We start from the raw sequence: 22,500 nt of genomic DNA on the forward strand, positions 1-22,500 counted from the left end.
AGACAGTAGGCGAAACGACTGGTTACCGTTGATTGGGGCACTCTGATTGTGCACATCAAACATTAATTTGCTAACGACTTCATAATATAGGAAAGTAACAGGCAGAATTTGAGAATTTGCTTTGACAAATAAAGGGATGGCATGTTCTCTTCCATCGTCAAATAGATTAAGCATTGGACGCATTGGACGCAATCATTCCCATAGTTTTACTTATTTTTATGATAGCAGTATCAACATGACTTTTCCATGACAAATTTTGATCGATTAAAACACCTCGGTATTTGATATGACTTTTTTGCTCTAAACTGACTCTTTTGCTTGTTTAACAATCTAAAATACTTATTTAGGAGAAAAATGCATTTTTTGTGACGAGGACGAAAAATTACAAAATTAGAATTTTTTGTATTCAATGTCAACTTATTTTTACTCAACCAATCATGTACGTTCTTTAAGTCTGCATTAACAGTTTGTTGAATCGCCTCGAGATTCTTATCAGCATAAAGTATATTAGTTTCATCTGCCAAGAGATAACATTTTAGTTTATCGGAACTGAGGTGAATGTTATTTATGTATTTGAAGTAAAAATAGAAGAGGTCCTAGGACCGGTCCCTGGGACACACCACAGGGAGAAATAAGTTTTGTTGATAAATACTCTCCAATTTGAATTGTTTGCATTCTATTTTTTAGATGTGATTGAAACCAATCATTTATCAATCCCCGGAAACCGTAAAAGTCCAATTTATCGAGTAATATTTCATGGTTGACCGCATCGAATGCCTTTTTTGGGTCAATGAAGACATCGCATGAGAAGTAAGGTTTATCCATATTGCTCAGTATTACTTCGACAATATCAAGTATCGCATGCTCTGTGGAATGTGATTTGCGGAAGCCATACTGTGAGGAGTACATTACATTATTTTTGTCAATAAATTCCTTCATCCGGTAATATAATAGTTTTTCTAAAATCCTATTCAAATTAGACAAAAGAGATATTGGTCAATAATTCACTTATGTCCAGGTTTGACCCGAATTAGATGCACGCGGGTTTTAATAAGCGTCACAAAGTGTCCCCTTGCTCTTCTCGCCAACTTCAACATCACTCGTGTCCCAGAATACAGACAATTGACAAAAAACAAAGTGTCCCCCAAATGCTGCTCTTTAAGTAAAGATTAACTGCTGCATATTCCCAAAGCTAAAACTAACGCAAACCTTTACCCTTACCTTGTTGTTGAAAATTGGGTAGCAAATGCTTAGACTTAAGGGACACTTCGTGTTGGATGTTGGATGGAACTGGGCCCACACTGACCAGGGTGGGAATTGAACCCACGACGTTCGGGTTAGATCTCCTTTCTTTTTGTCTGTCCTTGTGTGGGCCCAGTTCCATCAGTAGGGCTAACGCTCACATGGTTGATATGGGATAGAAATCTAGCACTTCACGTTATACTACACTCTCTTCAGTTAATTCTGTTTAAAATATAAGTGCTACACGGCCAACGTTTGTATAAACGTAACCTTTCCTTTAACATGGAACAGTCTCTCAGCCGAGGCTAAGCAGGTCTCACTACTTTAAATAATTTTATTCTGCTATTGCAAATTAGAAATTACTTTTATAGTACTTAATATGAGGTATTTCAACGATGCTTGTAATTTTTAAGTTTAATATTTTAGGTACTCCTGGGCAATATATTTGTTAGTGTTAATGCACACGGCTCTTGAGAGGACCACTTTTTAGTGAAAAGGGTCCCACGGTTAAATAAAGTTTTGTTGTTGCTCTATTTTCGTCCCGAATACCGGCAATCTGGACTTGAGAGGAGGCCATCCTATGGAATCTCCACGAATCATTCAGCCGGAGAGGGTGCTTAGTTCACATGAACGGATACTACTTAGAATTTCTTCAAGAACCTTATACTGTCGTCGGCAATTTCTTATTTGGGAGCTGAAGACAGAATTTGTCTAATCATATCATCCAAAGCAGCATCTGCTATACTGCTATACTGTACTCGTTGTCAGTTTCCTGGTTGTTATGGCAGAACAGGCTTTTCAGTCGCAACAAGATTTGTCTCAAGGCGTTTATCAGCTGCTCAATGTCATAACTGAGAGTTAGAGTCACCTTGGTGAAGACGTGTTTCGATGACTGGATGCGTTGATATGTTACTAGCTCGTAAATGTTTCTCTGTACTGCTCTACTCTACTCTTCTCGACAAGAACTTAGCTTGGTCGTCATCGCGGGATACATTGTGAAGAAAGACAAGATCAGAACACTCTTCTACGTTCGGAATAAAGAGATTCGCGGCCACCAGATGTTGTTTATTGTACGGCTGGTTCTCAGACTCCCTCTTCCTTTTTGAAAGGCTCGGCACCAGGCTTTCTTGATTTATAAAAATGTTAACGTTAACTTGACATGAATTTTTTATCAAAAGTAAAAAAGTCTGCTTGATATACTGTAGGCATAGTTGCATTGGTAAGGGAAGCTGTTTTGACGTGAATATCTGGGAACTTGACATGAATATAAAAAACTTGATGTATAGATATATCGTTTTACATAAATCATATGTCAATTTGATATGAATATGAGAGAAACTTGATTTATAAATGTATAGTTGACACATGGAATTGGCAATCTTGATATTTTGTCACATTCGGACAAGCATACCGGTGGATAAGTCTTTATCTAACAGTTTCAGTCTGCAATAATTTCAGTATTTCCTCCTGTAACAATGAATATGCACACCCTAGGCACATCTAATTAATAAGTAAGGTGTGTACGAAAACCTTGGAGAACGTTTATAACGTAAGGTAAACTCTGCTTACAATTCAAGGGGCCCATTAGGCCGGAGCTTATCCTGGTTTCTGTAGCATGAAGCGACTAGGAGTATTTCTACTCCCTCTGCCCCCCCATGGGATATTAGTCCATCACAGGGCTTCCCCCCGCATTAAATTCGCCAGTACCCATTTATACACCTGGGTGAAGAGAGGCACCGTGAGAGCAAAGTGTCTTGCCCAAGAACACAACACAATATCCCTGGCCAGGACCCGAACCCAAGCCACTCACTCCGGAGTCGAGCGCACTACCCATGAGGCTACCGCGCCTCCCAACGTTCAACGTGAACTATATTTTATATTTTGGATAGTGACCTATCCACTGGATAGAGTTATACAGCAATTGAGCAAATGGGGTCTGATCTACCGAATAAAATAAATGGGTAAAACTGTGTTTACTTGGCCTTTTGGCATTGACAAGTATTGAGACAGCGAATAACTCAGAGCTGAGAATCGGACAGTATTTTACCTTTTAATCATCTGAGTAACGTTTCAATTTTAAAATGATAACTGAGAATTTTGTACTTACTGTCAGGTTACAAAAATATAAAATAAGATTTGTCTTAGTATCATTCAAAAATAAGCTGGCTGCTAGTGGCATTAACCTTTACAGAAGGTTGCTATGTGTTTCAAAGCTTGCATTACTTACAGCTACATAGTTAACCAGACTCATTTTAAAACAAGTTAAAGTGCTTTATCACCATTTCTTTTTGGTAGTTAAGTCTCCGCCCTCCCCCTCTTCCCCACCCCCTCCCCCCCCCCCCCCCCTCCCCATTCCTTTTTCGGAATTCAAGGTTTGGCAATAGCGAATGGGAACTGAATTTTATTCTGTTTCACACTTGGTTTGATTTGTATTAAGTTGTATGATGTTGAAGTTAACTGAGGGCTATTATCGATACCTACGTTGTCTTTTAACCTTAATTTTAATTTCATCTGAATTTTTGAACATCTTTCAACAAGTGGGATGTGTGGGGGAGACAACTAGGCCTACTATGTAGTGATGACCTTTCCTGTATTCTAGATTGCGGATATATTTATTATATTTGACATGTATTTTACAGGAATGGGACAAAATTGTATAGTTGGTTAATTCAAGAAATAATAATAATAATAATAATAATAATAAGTAGGCATTTTTGTGTAGCGCCTTTATCCAATTTTCTAAAGGCGCTTTACAACAATAAAAATCAAAATTAAAAAAGAAATGCTGGAAAAAACTAGATCCAAGAAAAGAAAACGTGTCAATAGTAACTATACTTGAACAAATAAGTCTTAAGCTTTGATTTAAACATGCACACATTCACATTAGGGCTTAACTTTATATATAGTGGCAAATTATTCCATAATTTAGGAGCTGCAACGGAAAAAGCTCTATCACCATAACTTTTGAGATTGTACCGAGGAACATTTAAAACAAAAGTATCAGCTGATCGAAGCCTGCGAGTAGGAATACGAAGCTCAAGCCTATCACACATACATGTATACAGGGGAGCTAAACCATTGCAGAGCATTATAGGTTGGGAGCAATTTATCCTGTAAACTATACGCTTTTCAATCGGTAGCCAATAAAGCTGACGTAACACTGACGCAACTGGGTCGTATTTACGACCACCAACAACCAACCAAGCAGCACAAATCTGAAGGTGAAGCCAATAAGTAGCGAATTACAGTGGTCCAACTAGCAAGTAACAAACGCGTGAATTAGAGTCTTAATATTCGCTTGAGACAAATATCGCTTAATTCTAGCAATATTCCTAATGTGAAAAAAGCATATTTACAAATAGCAGCGACGTGAGACTCAAGTGTCATGTTGTAATCGAAGACAATTCCCAAATTTCTCGCGGATGAAGTAGGTACTACATTCTCATCGCCAACAAGTAAACTGAGATCAAACTGTTGGTGAGGGCGGTGTGGCGCTCCAATGACTAGCACCTCCGTTTTACTATTATTAAGCTTAAGCTTATTAGATAGCATCCACTTATTTATATCACTAATGCAGGTCTCAATGCAGGAAAGAGCAGAAAGTTTGTCAGCCATCGAAGATGACTCAAATGAAAGATAAATTTGCGTGGAGAAGAGAAAACACATCCCGTGAAATCTAGCTATGTCCGCCAACGGTGACGTGTACAGTTAATACAAAATAGGTCCTAAGACTGAGCCTTGAGGTACACCACAAAAAAGATCTCGACTAGTGGACTTTCCATCCCGAACGATCACAAACTGCCTTCTATTAGTGAGTTGAGATTTAAATCAGGAAAGTGCTTTGCTCTTAATACCGAAACGATGTGACAATCGCTGCAAAAGAATAGAATGATCAACGGTATCAAAGGCTGCAGATAGATCTAACAAAACAAGGACAACAGAGTGGCGACTATCAATAGCTCGCAGGATATCATTTTGAACTCTGAGCAAAATTGTTTCAGTACTATGCAATTTCTTGTGTGCAGACTGGAAAACTTCACCTAGATCATTATTTAAGTATAGCTAGTTAACTGATGAGCAGCAGCCTTTTCAATTAATTTGGAAGTAAACATTAGATTCGAAATCGGTCGAAAATTACTAAAAACCTCATAGTCAGAACTCACCTTCTTCACTAAAGGGATCAACAGCGCTTCCTTGATAACATCCTCAACAGTTCCTGTCTCCAACGAAAGATTGATCATTTTAGTAATCACGGGCAGAAGGTCAAAAAGGCAGAATTTGAGCACACACACAGGAACTGGATCCAAAGCGCACTACTTTATAGAACCAGTCTTGATAAGATGTTTCACTTGTTCAACCGACACCTTTTCAAAGCTGGCCAACTGGAAAGGGCAGTGGACTGAGTCTGAGAGGAAAGGTGCCGCAACGCAAGCATCACTAGAGAGGTTATTACGGATATTTTGCTATTAATTAAAGAAATCTGCGAATCTCGTGGCTCAATCCACATCACAAGAAGGAGGATAGCTCAGTTCAGCTCTCTTGTGCAGTAATTTATCCACAGTTTGAAAACAGTTTTTACAGTTTCAGACATTTTTTTCAAGGCTTAAACGCATTAAAAAGCATTTCTTCGGATTCCTGTGCTGTTTTGACCGAGCGACGAAGTCTGGGCTGACGACAGAGCGGGAGTAACTCACTTCGCATTCACGCGCTATACTACTGACACAGTAAGTGACAGTATAAGTTCTGTTATGTATTAGATAATTTTGTATGAAACTCCGTCCACAAACATTTCACAAACATTTCACTACCAACAAAGCTACAACTTACTCCTTCTACGTCACAGGTCCCAGTCCCTTCGCGCTCGATCAAGTCTGGGTTCCCGGACTTCAATGTCCCAAAAAATCAATAACGACGAGGAATCCTTGAATAATTTTTGAACAATTTTATCGACGTGCCATTAAACTTTTCTGCTAATTAAGCTTTCATCACTGGTGAATTCGGCTTTATTGTAAGGGATTCTCATGTCCACAAATGATAGAAGTCTTCACAGCTCTTTAGAAGTAAAGATAGGTTCTTCGAAAAGCTTCTGCTTCTAATAGCATCTGATATTAATAACAGTTCTAGGCCCAGTTCTCAGTTCTAGGCCTTTTACTTTTCTTGATTTATATCAATGATATTTATAATTCTTCTAAGAAGCTTTCTTTTTATTTATTTGCTGATGATACAAACCTGCTGTATGAAGACAAGGATTTGAAGTCGCCAGAAAGTGTAGTGAACATCAAATTGCAGAAAGTCTGTAACTGGTTAAATGCAAATAAGCTGACCGTAAATGCAAAAAAATCAAATTTTGTCCGACATTTTTAGGCCATCACAAAAGAAGCTTAACTATCACATTAATATAATATAAGGATATATAACAATGCCTCAAATAATGATATTTCTCTTGAATGTAAAGATTATGTAAAGCTCCTGGGAATTCTCATCGATAAAAACTTGACCTGAACTTATCATATTGATTATATTGCCTCTAAAATTAGCAGAGTTATTAGAATTATGTAAAGTTTAAAAAACGAGCAGCAGTGTTTTATTGGGGTTTAAAAACACGAGGCGTAGCCGTTAAAACACGTGCTGCGAGTTTTTTGAACGGCTTCAAAAACGTTCCAAGAGCGTTTCCCTCTGGACTCAAAACAATGGTTCAAATTGTGAGAGGTGAATGTTAGCATACAAGAAAAACAAGTTATGCCTTATTAGTATTCTTTATATAAAGAATACTAACGAGGAGTGTTTTATCAGGATATAAAGCTCATAGACGTGACGTCTAATCGGTGTTAGGCTGTTGTCATGAATTATTAATGAGTTTTTGAATGCACGATTCAGGCACTCCGTTCCTTTAATCAAAATTTACCGTTCTCTGATTTTCCCATCTACTTATTATGGAATTGCCGCCTGGGGCCAAGCTGCACAGGTTTATTCGAGGAAGATCTTTATCTTACAGAAACGAGCTCTTCGGCTGGTAATAGATCTCATGCTATTCTTTCGTTTGTCTCCGCTAATGTTTTACCCCTCAAACTGCTTTATTTTGAAACAGTATGTTCTTTTATGCACGACATATCTACTAATTCTGCGCCTCAGAATATCTTTGATCTTTTCACCTGTTCATCCGACCGGCGTTCATTCATATAACGCTAGATTTTCTGATGTTGGTAACTTGCATGTTAATATATCAAGAGTGAGTATTCGACTTAATTCGCTTTCCATTTTTGAAGCTAAGCTATGGAATTGCCTGAAGCCTGTCTTGCGCAAACTTGGGAAAAGACCTTTTAAAAACAAAAGTCATCAATTTTTACTTGCGGTGCTTGGTAATGAGGATGATTATGTTGATGTCTCAACGTTAATCTTAAAAATTACTAGTTATCATTAATCACACCCTAGTTATCATTATTACTTTCTTATGTTTCATCATAGTTAATGCATGAAGATGGTTATGAAACTCGACAAGTTCCTTTGTTTCATGTTTTTGTCCGTATTTTTGGCCTTGACCCTCCACAAAACGCACCTTTTTTCGAGAAGATAACCAATCAAATCCTTCGATTAAATTATGTGCAACTAATTTGCGAACCCGTGCGAAGCGAAAACAAAAGATTGTGCAGGCTCACGGTCAATTCAACATCGATTGCGACAACATTGTTCTCGTTTTTGAAAGTTCTAAGGTTTCATAATCAGTCCGTCGATTGACTATGGTTTCATGTCGTAAATGCTAGCTATCTGTGAATGTGTGTGTACAGGGTGTTTCAAAAGTTCTTTCCGATTAAAAATTGCATTTTGTCGCAAAAATTTAATGTAATTTTAGGCAAATTGAAACTGATTCAGTTAGTAAATTTATCTAAATAATTGTTCAGAGGAATTTCAATTCTAAGATTTGAATACATGACAATACTTTTGAAATTTCGCGCCCAACGTGCAAGCGCGCGTGCTTTGTCCCGTCATATTTTCCCCGCACATTGTCTGTTTTCGAATTTATTGCCTTTGTTTTGGATTTTGTCTGCTCTTTCACGTAAATCACAGTCACTGTCAGGCAGTCAAAGAACATATGTTGTCTGCAAAGTACAAAATTAAACGATCAATTTGACTTGTAATTCATGGCTGCATCTTGGAAAATAAAAATTCTACAAGTGAAACAACTTTCATTTGCGAGAGAGCTTGGCTGGCCCGTTTCATGCTCCAAGCTGAAAAGTCTGAGAACGCTTTGGCGATTTGTTACATAGCACTGATTTTATTCAACTTAATTATTGTATATTCCTGTTAAAATTACGGCCGTTCAAAAATTACAGCAGTACTTTCCATATTATTGCAAAACACGTTGACATCTACATTGTTGTTGGAGATACAAAGTGTGCAATTTCTATTAACTAGATAAGTTGAGTTGCAGTTCTTTCGAATAAAAAAACTACAACTACTGTTGGGTGCTTTGGAACTCTGATACAAATCTGTAAACTATGTATTATATTGATTGTTTCGTTGGCACTTAGCGATAGCTACTACTAGTAATATATCATACCATAATATAAGTGCATCCTGTTCATGCGTGAATTCATTCGGCCGTTGGTGTCATTAATTAAAACTTCATTTTAAAAGATTGGTAAAAAAATGGCTTCAAGATACGAAGACAGTGAAACTACCTTTGACTTTCTTTAGTAAAGGTGATCACTTTTTTCGATGCTTTTAAAATGAATAAAAACTGAGATGTCTCGGATTTGGATTGTTATTATCTGTATAGTAAACAGAACATGGTATATGACTGTACGGGGATACGATTTTTTCCTTCTTGCGCTGATATATCTCTCACGATCGTTTGCTGCACTGCCCGTCGTGAGATGTACTATCAGCACTCTTAGGACACTTTCCATTTGACAGAACTGACCGGCCAGGCCAGGCATTTGGAAGGACTAACTACAGCGCCTTTAAATTAACACACTTTGAGGATGATATATACTCCTCCAGAAGAATGCGAGGGATTATCATGCAAGTATTCCTTCTAATTGTTGCATTTTCTTTGCAAACTGATGTGTCTGGCCGGGTAGTTCTGACAAAGGGAAAGCGCCTTAACATAAAGACAAGTTCGTATTCTCGGCAGTCATGAGGTATAATCCTCTATTTATTAATGCTTTTAAGGTTCTTTATGGAGCGAAGAGAAATATTAAACACTTTTTGAAGAGTGCTTTTGTGACATGCGAAATAATCATGGTCTAGGAAAGTGGGTTCCACTTCAAGAGCTGGTTTCTTCACGCATATCTCAAAAATCCAATTCAATAATTATTGTTTTATCAAATATTGTTTTAGAGACGGATGTCAAGCCACAATAGCACTATTTCCCTACTTCGTCAGTTGGGAAATAATATTATTATTCTCTTGCCGTGTTAATTTTGAGTTTGAAGGCCAAAACTAAAGATTGTACATCAGTCTATAATGTCCACCGAATGAATGAATAAACATTAAACGCAAATGTTGCCTTGAATTTTTAATTGTGTTTTAAACTGTTTTAAAACATAGTTAGTAGAGGTTTAAAGCTATTGTAGTTTTACTTTTACTTACTCTTATTGTCCCAATCTGAAACACTTAAACTAAAAGATGTAAGAACGTTTAAAACATTTTAAACATAACCAAGAATGAACTCTAACGAGAATCACGTAATCCGCTGAAATGAATTACTCTAACTTTTTGTTCTGTCATTTCATGGAGTGACTCATAGGAGTTGGTGTGCAGTTATGTTGATTTGTATTCGCACCTTTTTTAGCCTCAACATCAACTGAAGAAGGTCAGGAATGTCGAACGCCTGTTAAAGATCGTTTCTACCGAGTAATTTTTAGATTTCGCACCCTCTGTTGGCCCAGCGTGTTGGGAAGACATGTAACCTTGACTGGTTGTCATGGAGAAATTTTCTGGCTGGCTGAAGCGGAAGTCTACTCTGCTCATAGAGGTATAACATTTACGATATGACAAGCTTGTATTTTCACTGATTTACTTATCTCTGCCCTCACGCCCTTCTTGATTATAATGTAATTTTTAAAGTTATTCAACGTCTTCCGCATCCAAAATCACTTTTCTCGTAATGCTCGCAAGAGTTCAACTTCATTAAAAAATACTCCCGAGGGTAATCCTGGCTGACACGATTAATGTAATTGAAACCAACTCAGGAAATCAACTTCTTTTAGACGACAGCCTATACACCCTTTTAATAAGTCTAATATATGCCGTTTTCCGCTAATGACGTCGAACTCATGCTTTCAACTTTTATTCAGAAATGTGCAAAGGCCTAAAACTTTTCCGATTTCTTTTCTTGTTTTAAGCCCTTGTAAATTTCTGAATGAAATTTGAACACACAAGTTCGACGTCATTAGCGGAAAACTGCATATATTAGACTTATTAAAAGGGTGTATAATGAAGCTTCGATTAGACAATCCCTTTAATTGAATTTATACCCTGCGAGCAGAGTCTCTTTTGATCTTCCTAGGTAAGTTGGGAAGAGGAAAGTTTATCAAGGAAGATCGAAAGACAGGGGTACCCAACGTCAAAATATCTTTTCGGAAGACGATTTGAGATCTAGAATTTTCGGAACATTTCTTTTAAAATTTCTTGCTTGCCTGCCTGTCCTAGGATCTTTGAACATCTAAAAAATGGTATCATTGCCCATTTTTAACGGATTTTTACCCCAAAAAAGTCACCTAGAATTTTCGGGAGCCTTTTTTTCTGGCTGAAATTTTCGAAAAGGTAACTTTTGATCCCTATAATTTTCGGATCACTAGGCTTTTAGCTAGGAAATCCGAACATATAAAAATTTTTTAGGTGATAAATTTTTAAAATATGCCTATATCTACCGTTTAAATACTAAAATACGTATAAGAATGCTATGTGTAAGTTGTTTTGAACTATATTCTCGTTGGGTGCCCCTGGAAAGAGACTCTGCTCGCAGGGTATTGAATTTAGTGCTTGCATTATCAACTTTCTCTGCACCATATTCGACTGAAATTCGACGTGTAAACTCCAGACCTAAACTATCATCGTTTGTTGTAAACTTAACTATCGTGGTGTGTGGTGTTCTTTATCATCTCAAAGCATGAAGGCTAAGTTTACGAGGCTCCAAAGCCTCCTTAAACTGGTCGCGTCAGCTGATGAATCCAAACGTTTGACCGGAAATAAAAAATGTGACCTAAAATCGCAAAACCCGGAAAAGATATTGTCAGAGATGTTTAGCAATATCTCGAAACTAAGCTCGGGTACCTTTACCACATAAGTTTCGTTGCATTCTTTAAGAAAAATTTTCAAATTAGTATGTGGTGGATTTTGTCCAACAATCTTCCTAAGATGTTTTGAGTTCATAAATTATGCAAGTTCCGCCACAGGTAACCCAGGCTCACTGTGTGCGTCACGTTGGTATTAAAATATAGAGAACATATGAGGCGAAGCTTAGGTCTGGAAATTTGCTAGAAAATGGAAATAAAAATCAATAAAACTTACCATGTGGTGAGCTGTTGTTGTCTTTAATACGTAGACGAAGTTTCGGGAAAAATGGTCCCCGTTCACCTTCCTTCATAGTATAGTGACAAGGTAGGAGACTGAAGCCAGCGTCGGGACTCCGATCGACCCAAGACAAGCACGATTTTTTTCGCGAAAATCGAATCCAGTCGCTAAATAAACACGCCAGGTTCGTACAACAGGAATTTCTCTAAACCATGAATCCACTGAAGCCTGGTGACGAGGGGAATATATGTCCCCCTTGAGGGAGGGGAGTCCCAGATTGCTCAGTGAGTTTTGTTTTGAGCAATTTGGGACTCCCCTCCCTCCAGAACTTATTATACTCGTCACCAGGCGTCCCGAGTTCAGTGCCATTTTGAATTGGACACTTTGCGAGGACAACACTTTCTGGCCGCCATTTTAGCAGGTCAACTTGCAAGTTCTACGGAGCCTGGTGGCTTCGCGTTGCTACCTGGAGATGCTTTAGTGGATTCATGGTTTAGAGAAATTCCTGTTCCACGAACCTGGCGTGTTTATTTAGCGACTGGATTCGATTTTCGCGAAAAAAATCGTGCTTGTTTTGGGACGCCTGGTGACTAGGGGAATATATGTCCCCCTGGAGGGAGGGGAGTCCCAGATTGCTCAGTGAGTTTTGTTTTGAGCAATTTGGGACTCCCCTTCCTCCAGAACTTATTATACTCGTCACCAGGCGTCCCGAGTTCAGTGCCATTTTGAATTGGACACTTTGCGAGGACAACGCTTTCTGGCCGCCATTTTAGCAGGTCAAGTTACAAGTTCTACGGAGCCTGGTTGCTTCGCGTTGCTACTTGGAGATGCTTCAGTGGATTCATGGTTTAGAGAAATTCCTGTTCCACGAACCTGGCGTGTTTATTTGGCGACTGGATTCGATTTTCGCGAAAAAAATCGTGCTTGTTTTGGGTCGATCGGAGTCCCGACGCTGGCTTCAGTCTCCTACCTTGTCACTTTACAATGAAGGAAGGTGAACGGGGATCATTTTTCCCGAAACTTCGTCTACGTATTAAAGGCAACAACAGCTTACCACATGGTAAGTTTTATCGATTTTTATTTCCATTTTCTAGCAAATTTCGCCTCATATGTTCTCTATACAGTATTTTAATACCTATGTGATGCACACAGTGAGCGTGGGTTACCTGTGGTTCCGCTAGATTTATTTTTCTCATTATGTAAAAAGAGTTTAATGGAATTTTTTTAAATAGAAAAAAAGTCATTTAAATAGTTTTATAGGTATTTTTAAAAAACTGTTTTTAAAGGATCTTTTGGGAGTGTCGTACCGTTGCCATGGAAACAGTTAGGAACTCGTGGACAACCTTAAGAAACTGCCTGACAAAAATACGAAACACATTGTTTCCCGTCTAAAGGATCAACTTTGCTGTAATCCATTTCCTTTGTAAACCCACTCGTACCTGTGGAAAACACTTTCGAGCCTCCTTAACAATCTTCATAAGACCAATAACTCATTCAAAACTGGGTGGGAGAACCAAAAGTCGCGATCCTGTATGCGCTCATTGGTATATGAACTTGGAAACTTATTCATTACTCTGCTTTTGAGAAGCGTCCTCTAGTGTGGGAGTGTAAAGTCGTTTTCTTTAAGAAAGAAGACCATGTTTTCATATTTCAAGAAACAGAGATGTCTGTTTAGCTTAACGCCTTCTTCAAAAACCAAAATTATTACTACTAAACAAGTGAATAGTTCTCTCCGCGTCCGCTAATTGGCTAACTCGCAGTTGATTATCCAGTTCCTCAAGTGAAGCTATCATCCTCGCAGTTATAAACGCAATTTTTGCAATTGCGTAAAGAAGCCTGAAAAATTCAGGACTTCAACGGGGTTTGAACCCGTGACCTCGCGATACCGGTCCGACGCTCAAACCAACTGAGCTATGAAGCCACTGACGTTGGGAGCTGGTCATTTGTGGGTTCTAATGTTCCCGTGAGGAATGAATCTATGATGAAATGATATATGAAATGGATCATATATGAACTGCGGATATGAAATCAAGTCAGAAACTATGATCCTCGCAGTTATAAAGTTAACGCAATTTTTGTAATTGTGTAAAGAAGCTTGAAAAATTCAGGACTTCAACGGGGTTTGAGCCCGTGACCTCGCGATACCGATAAGACACTCTAACCAACTAAGCTATGAAGCCACTGGTCATTTGTGGGTCCAATGATCCGGTTCATAACTGCGAGGATCATAGCTTCACTTGATTTCATATCCGCAGTTCATATATAATCCATTTCATATACCATTTCATCGTTGATTCATTCCTCACGGGAACATTGGAACCCATAAATTACCAGCTCCCAACACCAGTGGCTTCATATAGCTCAGTTGGTCAGAGCGTCGTCGGTGAAGTCCTGAATTTTTCGCGCTTCTTTACGCAATTGCAAAAATTGCGTTTATAACTGCGAGGATCATAGCTTCACTTGATTTCATAACCGCAGTTCATATATGATCCATTTCATATACCATTTCATCGTTTATCCAATTACTATTCCTCTCCTCGTAGCCGGCGTGCGAGATTTGAGATTTCCAACCACATTTTACAAAAATAAAGCAGTTTTTTGGTTCTGTTTCTTTTTTCTGCTTGTGTGGTGTATACTAAAACAATTATTCATCTTCTCTTCAGTGAATTTTTGTTAAATATTAGGTGTCTATACATTTCAAAGTTGTGCTAGTGAGTGAGTATCTTCAACATTTAGAATGGGACAAATCCTTTTTCATTTCGAATGGATTTCAAATCTCTTGTCGCCGAATGAAAATCCAACTTTTTCCACTGCAGGTCTTCCGGTTCATTATAACCGAGACAACAATATTGTGCTAATTCTGACTATTAAAATAATAAGAGGAACATGGCTCTAAGTTTTTGCCCATGTATAGTCAGATGCGACAATGGAACTACGACTGAACAACGCGGCCAAGAGCTTTTAACTGGAAGTAACCACATTGGTTTTTAAACTTTTGATGTCATAAACTAGACAGCTGTGAAATCCACTCATCGTGTTAATATAATCCCTTTTTTAGGCTGTCAGATTCAAGCAATTTGCTGGTTCATTAATGGGAGGTCTTCAGATGACGTCAACTCACCTTCCTCACCCAAAGTTGGTTGGGCCCCTGAAGTGTGTCGAGGTGCATGGTTACCAAGCACCGAAAGAAATGTCAGCGACTTCTTACAAATCAACCTTGGTTATGAATTCTACATTTGCGCCGCAGCAACTCAAGGAAATACAGCTGCTGATCAATGGACAACAAAATTCATGATACATACATCGTTGGACAACATCACCTGGACTACCTACAAAGAGAATGGGACAGAAAAGGTTTGTAATTTACCTTTTTGCGAATGTTGATGTTTTCAATCCGCGTTAAAAAGAAACTGAAAAGCCAGTTTAAAGAGTTGTCTCGACTATTAGAAGCCAGGAAAATCTTCTTCTTCTTCTTTTTCTTCTTCCTCACTTCCGCCAGGTTTTTGCATTGTAAACGAAAAAAATTGCTTTGAGAACATAGTTTTGTGCAATTTTTACATCCGTTGCTATGTGAGACCACGCACTGCTACGGTGCAATGTCGGTCAGCCTCGTTTTGAAGTCGCAATTCCACTCTAAATACCTCGTCTTGATAGCCAATCAGATGACGAAAATGCCCCTAGGTGTGCGATTCACTTCAGAATACGCAAGTATGCAAGCTTGTCGATTTCGCATTTATTCTAACTTGTCTCATAACATGCAGTTGTGAATACTGTTTTTTGAGGTAATGATCAAATAGCCTTCTTCTAATATATTAAAAGTCAGTGCTAAACAAAAACCATCATCTTCACGCTCTGGGCAATAAACGCCTACAATCCTTTATATATATTTATTCCCCAGAGCCTCGAGATGATGCCTTCTGTTCGGGACCGAATTTTCATATATCAAAATCGGTCCATTCAGGTCTTGTCGGAAATTTTATTTAACGAATTTTTTCTACGATGAAGCTGTAGCTCAGTGGACTGCATATACTTTGAAATGGGAAGATAGCAGCACACAATTGTTGATGGAATTGCTGCCTCCGATCATGACACCTGTTTGCCCACCTTATGCTACCACATGAGGGAGCTCTCTTTACATGTCTGTTTACATGTCCTCTTTATTTTCCAATGACCTACTGTGAAATATAACACAAGTCAGTTTGCTCACCCACTGAAGACACCCATCTGCTTTGCTTAAAGGAAATACAGATAAAGCATTTAAGACGGTTTACATTTGATTGTTATGCTGTAATAATAACTCTACGATATAGCTATAGCCAGATGATATGTAGTAACAGTGTGTTTGATGTCTTAGCTTTTGTTTTAAGGCCTCTTACCTTGAAGCGAAATTGATCTTAGCCATTGTAGTTTTGATAAGTTCTGGAAGAGAAGATAGCTCGTTAGAGTAATTGAGATTGAAAACCTCATTTGCTGTTATTCTAAGTTTTCTCCAACAGAGTTTGTTATCAAAAGACGAAGTATTTCTCCTTTGATGAATCCCTTCTTAACACCGGGCTTGTCTTTCATATACCTGACATGAAATAATTAATGTCTATAAAACAAAAAAGCAAACAATAACAATACCTAAATCAGAAATTCGTAGTTGGAGTAACGATGGTCCTTTTGTAATGCATCATTTTGGTCGTTATATGAAAGTCTACCCTAATACAGAGAGGGTCACAAAAGGAGGAATTGCTACAAATATCTGGATATTTTTTTTTTTAGATATTTTAGAAAAAAAAAGAGTATAATTTATTTGGAATTTTGCTATGGTTTTATGACTTTTATGAGGTCACACGTGTTTTTTTAAAAATTTATTTTAAACTTGAGATCAATTAAGTGTCAGCACTGGTCCGGTTGACCTGTTCGACGGTTTTCCTGATGAATAATGTATCCGACGGGTCATAGTAAGTACACCCTGAATATGGCACATGCTGAAAGAGGCAGCCCCAATGCTTCGAGTAAACAATCGTTAACTGATTATGAGAAGACAGGGGAGTCGAAACAAAGGAGTCCCAGGACATAAAGTACCTGAGCTAGCCAAAGCAGATACGCGTTTCGGCTTGAAACGAAGAGGGTCAGAGTTTATATTATTGTTTATTTTTTAAAAGAGATTAAAGAGTATAGCATAGAGATGAATGTCATACCTTCGTTGTCACGCAGGGCAGAAAATGATGAGGGATTACTAAACGCTTTCACATTTACATGGGGCAGCACTGAAAGCCGGAAACCGGAATCCGGAATCCGGAAACCAGAGACCAGAATTATCCACAATTCGGGAGAACTACAACAACTTATCCACACTGGATAAATCAATATCCACTGGATAACTTTATTGGTTTTGCTAGTGTGTATTCACTGGATAGTGATTTATTTTGAAAAACAAAGGCCTGGTTTCTTGAGCATCTTGATTATAATCAATTATTCCTCTGATGATCATAATCAAAATTTGTTTATTGTACATAGTCAAGTTTACGTAAAAGGAATAATGTTTGAAATTTATTAAATAAACAAAGTTGTGTTTTACCTTCTTTCCTCCCTTTGATTATGTTCTACTGAAGCCTCCAAAAGGGACTGTGTAATGTTATTTTAGGGTGTTAACGGAAATTTTTAGTTCATCACGAGTTTAAAACTCGAAAATGGTTTTGTGGAATTCCTTTACTGATAAAATTATTGTTTCATCACACAAATGATTGTTAGCAAGAGTGACCTTTATCCAGGTGATTTGCCATAAACACGAAAAACGTCGGGCCGACGTCTTTTAGTTTAAGATTATCCCAATGCAATCCGGTCCGTTTCAGTCTTGTCCATTTGAGTCCATCCTGCTTCTTGTTCCTTTTGCTGTATTTCTTTTATGTTGTTCAATAGTTTCAAGTGGTTATTGCAATGTTTCGTTCTACTTCTTTGGGCATTTTGGGTGTCATGTGAAATTACATCATTCTAAAGCCCACGGTATGTTCAAACTGCGAAAACATGGAACCTTCTAACCCAAGCCGACCATATTATCAGTTGTCGAGCTTAAAGCGCAATATTCATCTGCCTTATGGCAGAACTTCTTCAAAAGTTGCTTGTCTCCCTATTCGATGCTAGTGGGACGTCTCGAAAGAACTTAACTTCGATAAACGATGTGAATTTTTCATATTATTGTATGTTCTTCCTGAATCAACAACCTCAGTCGCGCTCCGTTACTCACGCAAGACGTTAAGGAGATAAATTACGCGCATATTTGAGACAGGGGTGGCAACCGGAAGTCAACTTTTTTCCCTTGTAACTTGTCTTTACACAACCACATTGACATTGCTGAGTATCTTTTATTATATAGATACTAATGAAATACCAAGATTTCTCCTTTTACTAAAAAATCATATCTTCACCGCGCGTAGTGAACATATCATTTTTATCTTTCACATGTGAGGATATAGGTGTCGTCATGGTAACGAACACGATTAGTCAATAAAATGCGAGCTTCGTCTTCATTGTAAGATACTTTTGTGCTTCAGTATAATACCTCTCTACTACATTAACATTTTATTGCAAAATTTTACATTGTCATGATTTGCTTTTCATAACTTACATATCTTGTTTCATGTTACACAACATGCGTGTTTTAGCGGTTGGTGACCACTTTTTCATCATTTTGAAAATGAAAAAAAACAAGTTGTTTTAACTCTGGACATTTCATCAATATCTATATGCTTTCAGCACTCGAAGATAAAATTCGTATCCCCGCGCGGCATGTAATATCCTCTATTTCTCCATTAGAGATGAGTGGTATAAAAATCTGGGAGACACCACTATCCTGGCACGCGAGATGTTCTCTTCCGGTTGCCATCCGCGTCTCAACAACGCGCGAAAGCTCCATATTGTCCAGGCACCTGCTTTTTCCTTAAAAAGAAGCATTTTTGTACTCAAAAAGCCAGGTAAAAAAAAAAAAACAAGGAAAACAAATCAAACAAGCTTTAAGTTTCCTTTATTGTAATTTGGCCTGCCTTAGCTTGATGATGCCATCACCATTTTTTAGTCTGTATATCCTCTGAGAATAGCAAGGTCAGGTCCATTTTACAGTTGCATGCACGTTTTCTCAGAGTTAAATACTTGAGTGTGCAGATTATAGCAGAGTGTAAAAGGAGTGGGCAAGTTGTTGTAGTTCTCTCGAATTGTTTCTGGCTTCCGGATTCCGGCTTGTACTTGTTATAGTCACTTTGTAGAGATTGACGCATTGCGTTCTTGCCAATGAATTAAGTTTTTGATCAGTTTATAATATTTATAGAAAACTGTTTAATAAGAAAATATTTGGGCTATTTAGAATTTGTTAGCTAGGCTTAGAGGTATTGGTGAATTGGAAAGTTTTTGTGGGCTTAAAATGTGTTTGCACATCAAGTAAGTAATGCTGCTGGCGAAAGGTGGACCCTTGAAAACTTCATCGTCGAAAAAAACAATGCGCTCAGACAACATTAAACGAACAAACACACGCATGCATTGATTGACTTTACTCCTACAGGATAGTAATTTCAACATACAATATTGGTTTCTAAATGAGCCGTGTTACACCTATCTAATCTTACATATATGCATAACTACTTACAAAAAATGCTAAAATTTTTTTAAGCAATACTAATGTTACCAACATGTATGTTACAGAGACTAAATTGCTAAAACCAAAATTTGAGTACTTCATTATAGAAAATAATTATTTTTGATAACAATAAACATAATTATCAAAAAAAAAACCTTATCTATAACTATCGGTTGGTCCTTCCTCAAAAAACGTTTTGAAAGTATTCTCAAATGTCACTTGGAAGTTCATCCCATGCTGTTGCCCCTCGACAAGCAAAAAATCCTTTTAACCAGTTTTGCTTAAGGCCGGGACACCCTGACACACTAGACGGAGATATGTCCAGGTTTGCATTTTTGCGATTTTTCGCAAAATTCGCAATTTTCGCGACTCTTGTCAGGGACTAGTGTTCTGTAGCTTTTCAGTGTCCTAATCGCAGAACGCTGAAAGCTGGAGAACACAAGTCCCCGACAAGAGTAGCGATGTTTTGCGATTTTAATGATTCTTCGCAAAATTCGCAATTTTCGCAAAAATAGCCAAAATCGCATCTCTTGTCGGGACTAGTGTTCCAAGCTTATCAGTGTCCTGCGATTTTTGCGATTTTTTGCAAAATTCGCAATTTTCGCAAAAACCGTTAAAATCGCAAAAATCGCAGAACATTGAAAAGGTAGAGAACACAAGTCCCCGACAAGAGTCGCAATTTTCGCAAAAATCGGAAAATTCGCAATTTTCGCATTTGCGTGCAAACCTGGACATAAGTGACTAGGCGACAAGTCGCAGCAGCATGTCTCTGCGACAAGTTGCTCTGTGTGTACTACTTGCAAAACAAGTCGCTGTGACACGTCGCCTGTTCAGTGCACACGCAGTGATCTCGTATGAAGGGGAATGTGAACTAGTTTAATTTCTAATTCAATATGGCTGACCATATGACGCTCTCTTGTTGGTTCATTTATATTTTGTCCCAACTTGTTGCCGGAAGTGTACACACAATGCAAAAACGCTGCTTTCGCTATTTTTGTCGCTGCGATAAGTCGCACAAATTCAAACTGGTTTGAATTCGTGCGACTGATCGCGGCGACTAAATTCTGCCACCGTCATGAAATTAACCGTGTCACACAAGGCGAATTGTTGCGGCGACTTGTTCCCGCGACGTGTCGCAACGACTTATCGCCTAGTGTGTCCCGGCCTTTAGGTTTGGACAAGTGCATGTCAAACTTGCTTCTTCGGATGTTGTAGTTATACATCTCGGAGGTCGACAAAAAAACACGCTCTTTTGAGCAGTTACCCCACACAAGGCTGCAACAGTCGAAGTACGGCTGTACTGATCGATAAATGAAATTCAATGTCCTTAAGTCTTTCGTTAGAGGTCTAATGTTACACTTACTATTTACTATATACACAAGCAGGAATGTTTTATCAGATATAAAAAGTCGTGAGCCGGGCGAAGCCCGAGAGATTTTTTATATCTGATAAAACACGTGCTGCGCATGTTTTAAGTGGCTTAAAATACCCCTCCATGTTCAATAGCTGTCAGTTCGACCAATCGTGATGGGAAAAAGACTATTCCTTCGTGAACGGCGGTCTAGCCCAGTTCGCCTGGGAATCGAAAAACACCCTGAACAAAAAAGACGTTACATAAGAAGACGCGCCAGTCTAGTTCACCTGGAAATCGAAGAAATGTATTTGAGCGATGTATAAAAATGTTATTTACGTTGGCCTGTAAGCGTAAAAATGCTCCGGTTTAGTGTTTTGAGGGCTCTTGAACCGAGGACAACGTGACTCCAAAACATTAGTTAATTTAGGCAGCCAAACACTGCGGAAGAGCAAGAGAAAAAAGACTTGGACGACTGCATCCCAAGGCTACCAGGAACGCAACCAAGTGTGTGTTTAAGGTGTTCTCCGAGTGGCAGATATCAAGGAGCAACAAGGAAATTATAAAGGAGTCATGAAATACAAATGAACATGAGGCATTACATAATGCCTCTAGTGACATTATATAATGCCTCATTTTGCATTCCATTGTTCATCTACTTACTTCGCAACCACGTTGAAATCCCTCCCCAGGCTTTCAGGTTTGTTGGGTGAATAAGTAGGTATAACAACTTACTCACGTGTCTAGAGAAATTCATCCGATTGGTGAAAACGACTATTGAATATGGATGAGTATTTTTAAAGCATACACAAGCCATTTTGGCCTTTAGGTCCGTCCGATGTGCTATATATGATTATCCTATGACAGTCTAAATTCATCAGTGTGTACGCTGAGCAACTTTATGGTAGCTTTCTTTTCTATAGGTTTATCGTATATGTTAAGGTGCGTTCGATTGACTGTATTCTGGAATAAGAATACATGGAATAGAATTAAGTAAGAAAGCCTTCGTTTTTACGGAAATTCACATTAAAATTGTCAAACAACTGCTGAAATGCTATTTTAAACATATCTTTATTATATTTGTCGCTTCAAAACGCCAGAAATGTTATGTCTGGAACCGACTGTCATATAACTCGTTTTCGAGGCCTGTAGATGCCCTCTTACTTACGATTTTTTCTCGTGGGGCACCTGTATATGGAATGTTCTTGTCCAATTTCTCCGAAATGTAGATTCATTTTATCCCCTATGTCTTTTTTTATCAGTATATGATCTACTGGAAATCTCGTTAATCATTGTCGTCTTACGACCTAACGTACTGCTTATTACTTTTGGAGTTTCTCTTACTTTGTCGCTATTTTCTTGGATGTCGTAATTGAAATATTTTTTTATAATTTTGATATTAACCTTGTTTCTGGTATTTCTCAGTATAATTTAGTCAGTCTAACTCATTCTTTGTTTTGACAAGTCTACGTAGCTTGTTGTTCTTTATTCGCGAGTAAATTTGATTGTTGGAGGGAAATTGTTCAAGAATTCACCAAAATGGTTGATTTTGTTCTCCCTTGTGGTCCACATTGAAAACCTGTCGTCAATGAAACGTTTCCAGTGGGCAGGTTAGCGGGAGTGTTCTTTCAAATAGCTGTTTTTCAACATGAAGCATAAAAATGACTGTGAAGTCTTTTTCCGTTTTAGTCTCCATTGCAATGCGTGAGTCTGCGAACTTCTGCGCATTTGGAGTTAAAGTCGAACCTCGATTATCCGGATTTCTCGATTATCC

At 38.2% G+C, this 22,500-nt stretch overlaps 1 protein-coding gene across 3 annotated transcripts in view; it reads left to right on the forward strand.

The window, feature by feature from the left end:
• Nucleotides 1-22,500, forward strand: part of LOC138022858 (uncharacterized) — a 295,342-nt gene that overhangs the window by 97,706 nt on the left and 175,136 nt on the right. For 2 of the 3 annotated variants that reach the window (XM_068869845.1, XM_068869844.1), the window contains 2 exons: nt 10,037-10,219; nt 14,819-15,114. The exons of the other annotated variant lie outside the window; for it this stretch is intronic. In XM_068869845.1, the coding sequence (XP_068725946.1) occupies nt 10,037-10,219; nt 14,819-15,114 (479 nt within the window). The remainder of the gene's footprint in view (nt 1-10,036; nt 10,220-14,818; nt 15,115-22,500) is intronic. 3 annotated transcript variants of the gene reach the window in all.

This window comes from Montipora capricornis, chromosome 11, assembly GCF_036669925.1.
Source record: "Montipora capricornis isolate CH-2021 chromosome 11, ASM3666992v2, whole genome shotgun sequence".
Classification (NCBI taxonomy): domain Eukaryota; kingdom Metazoa; phylum Cnidaria; class Anthozoa; order Scleractinia; family Acroporidae; genus Montipora; species Montipora capricornis.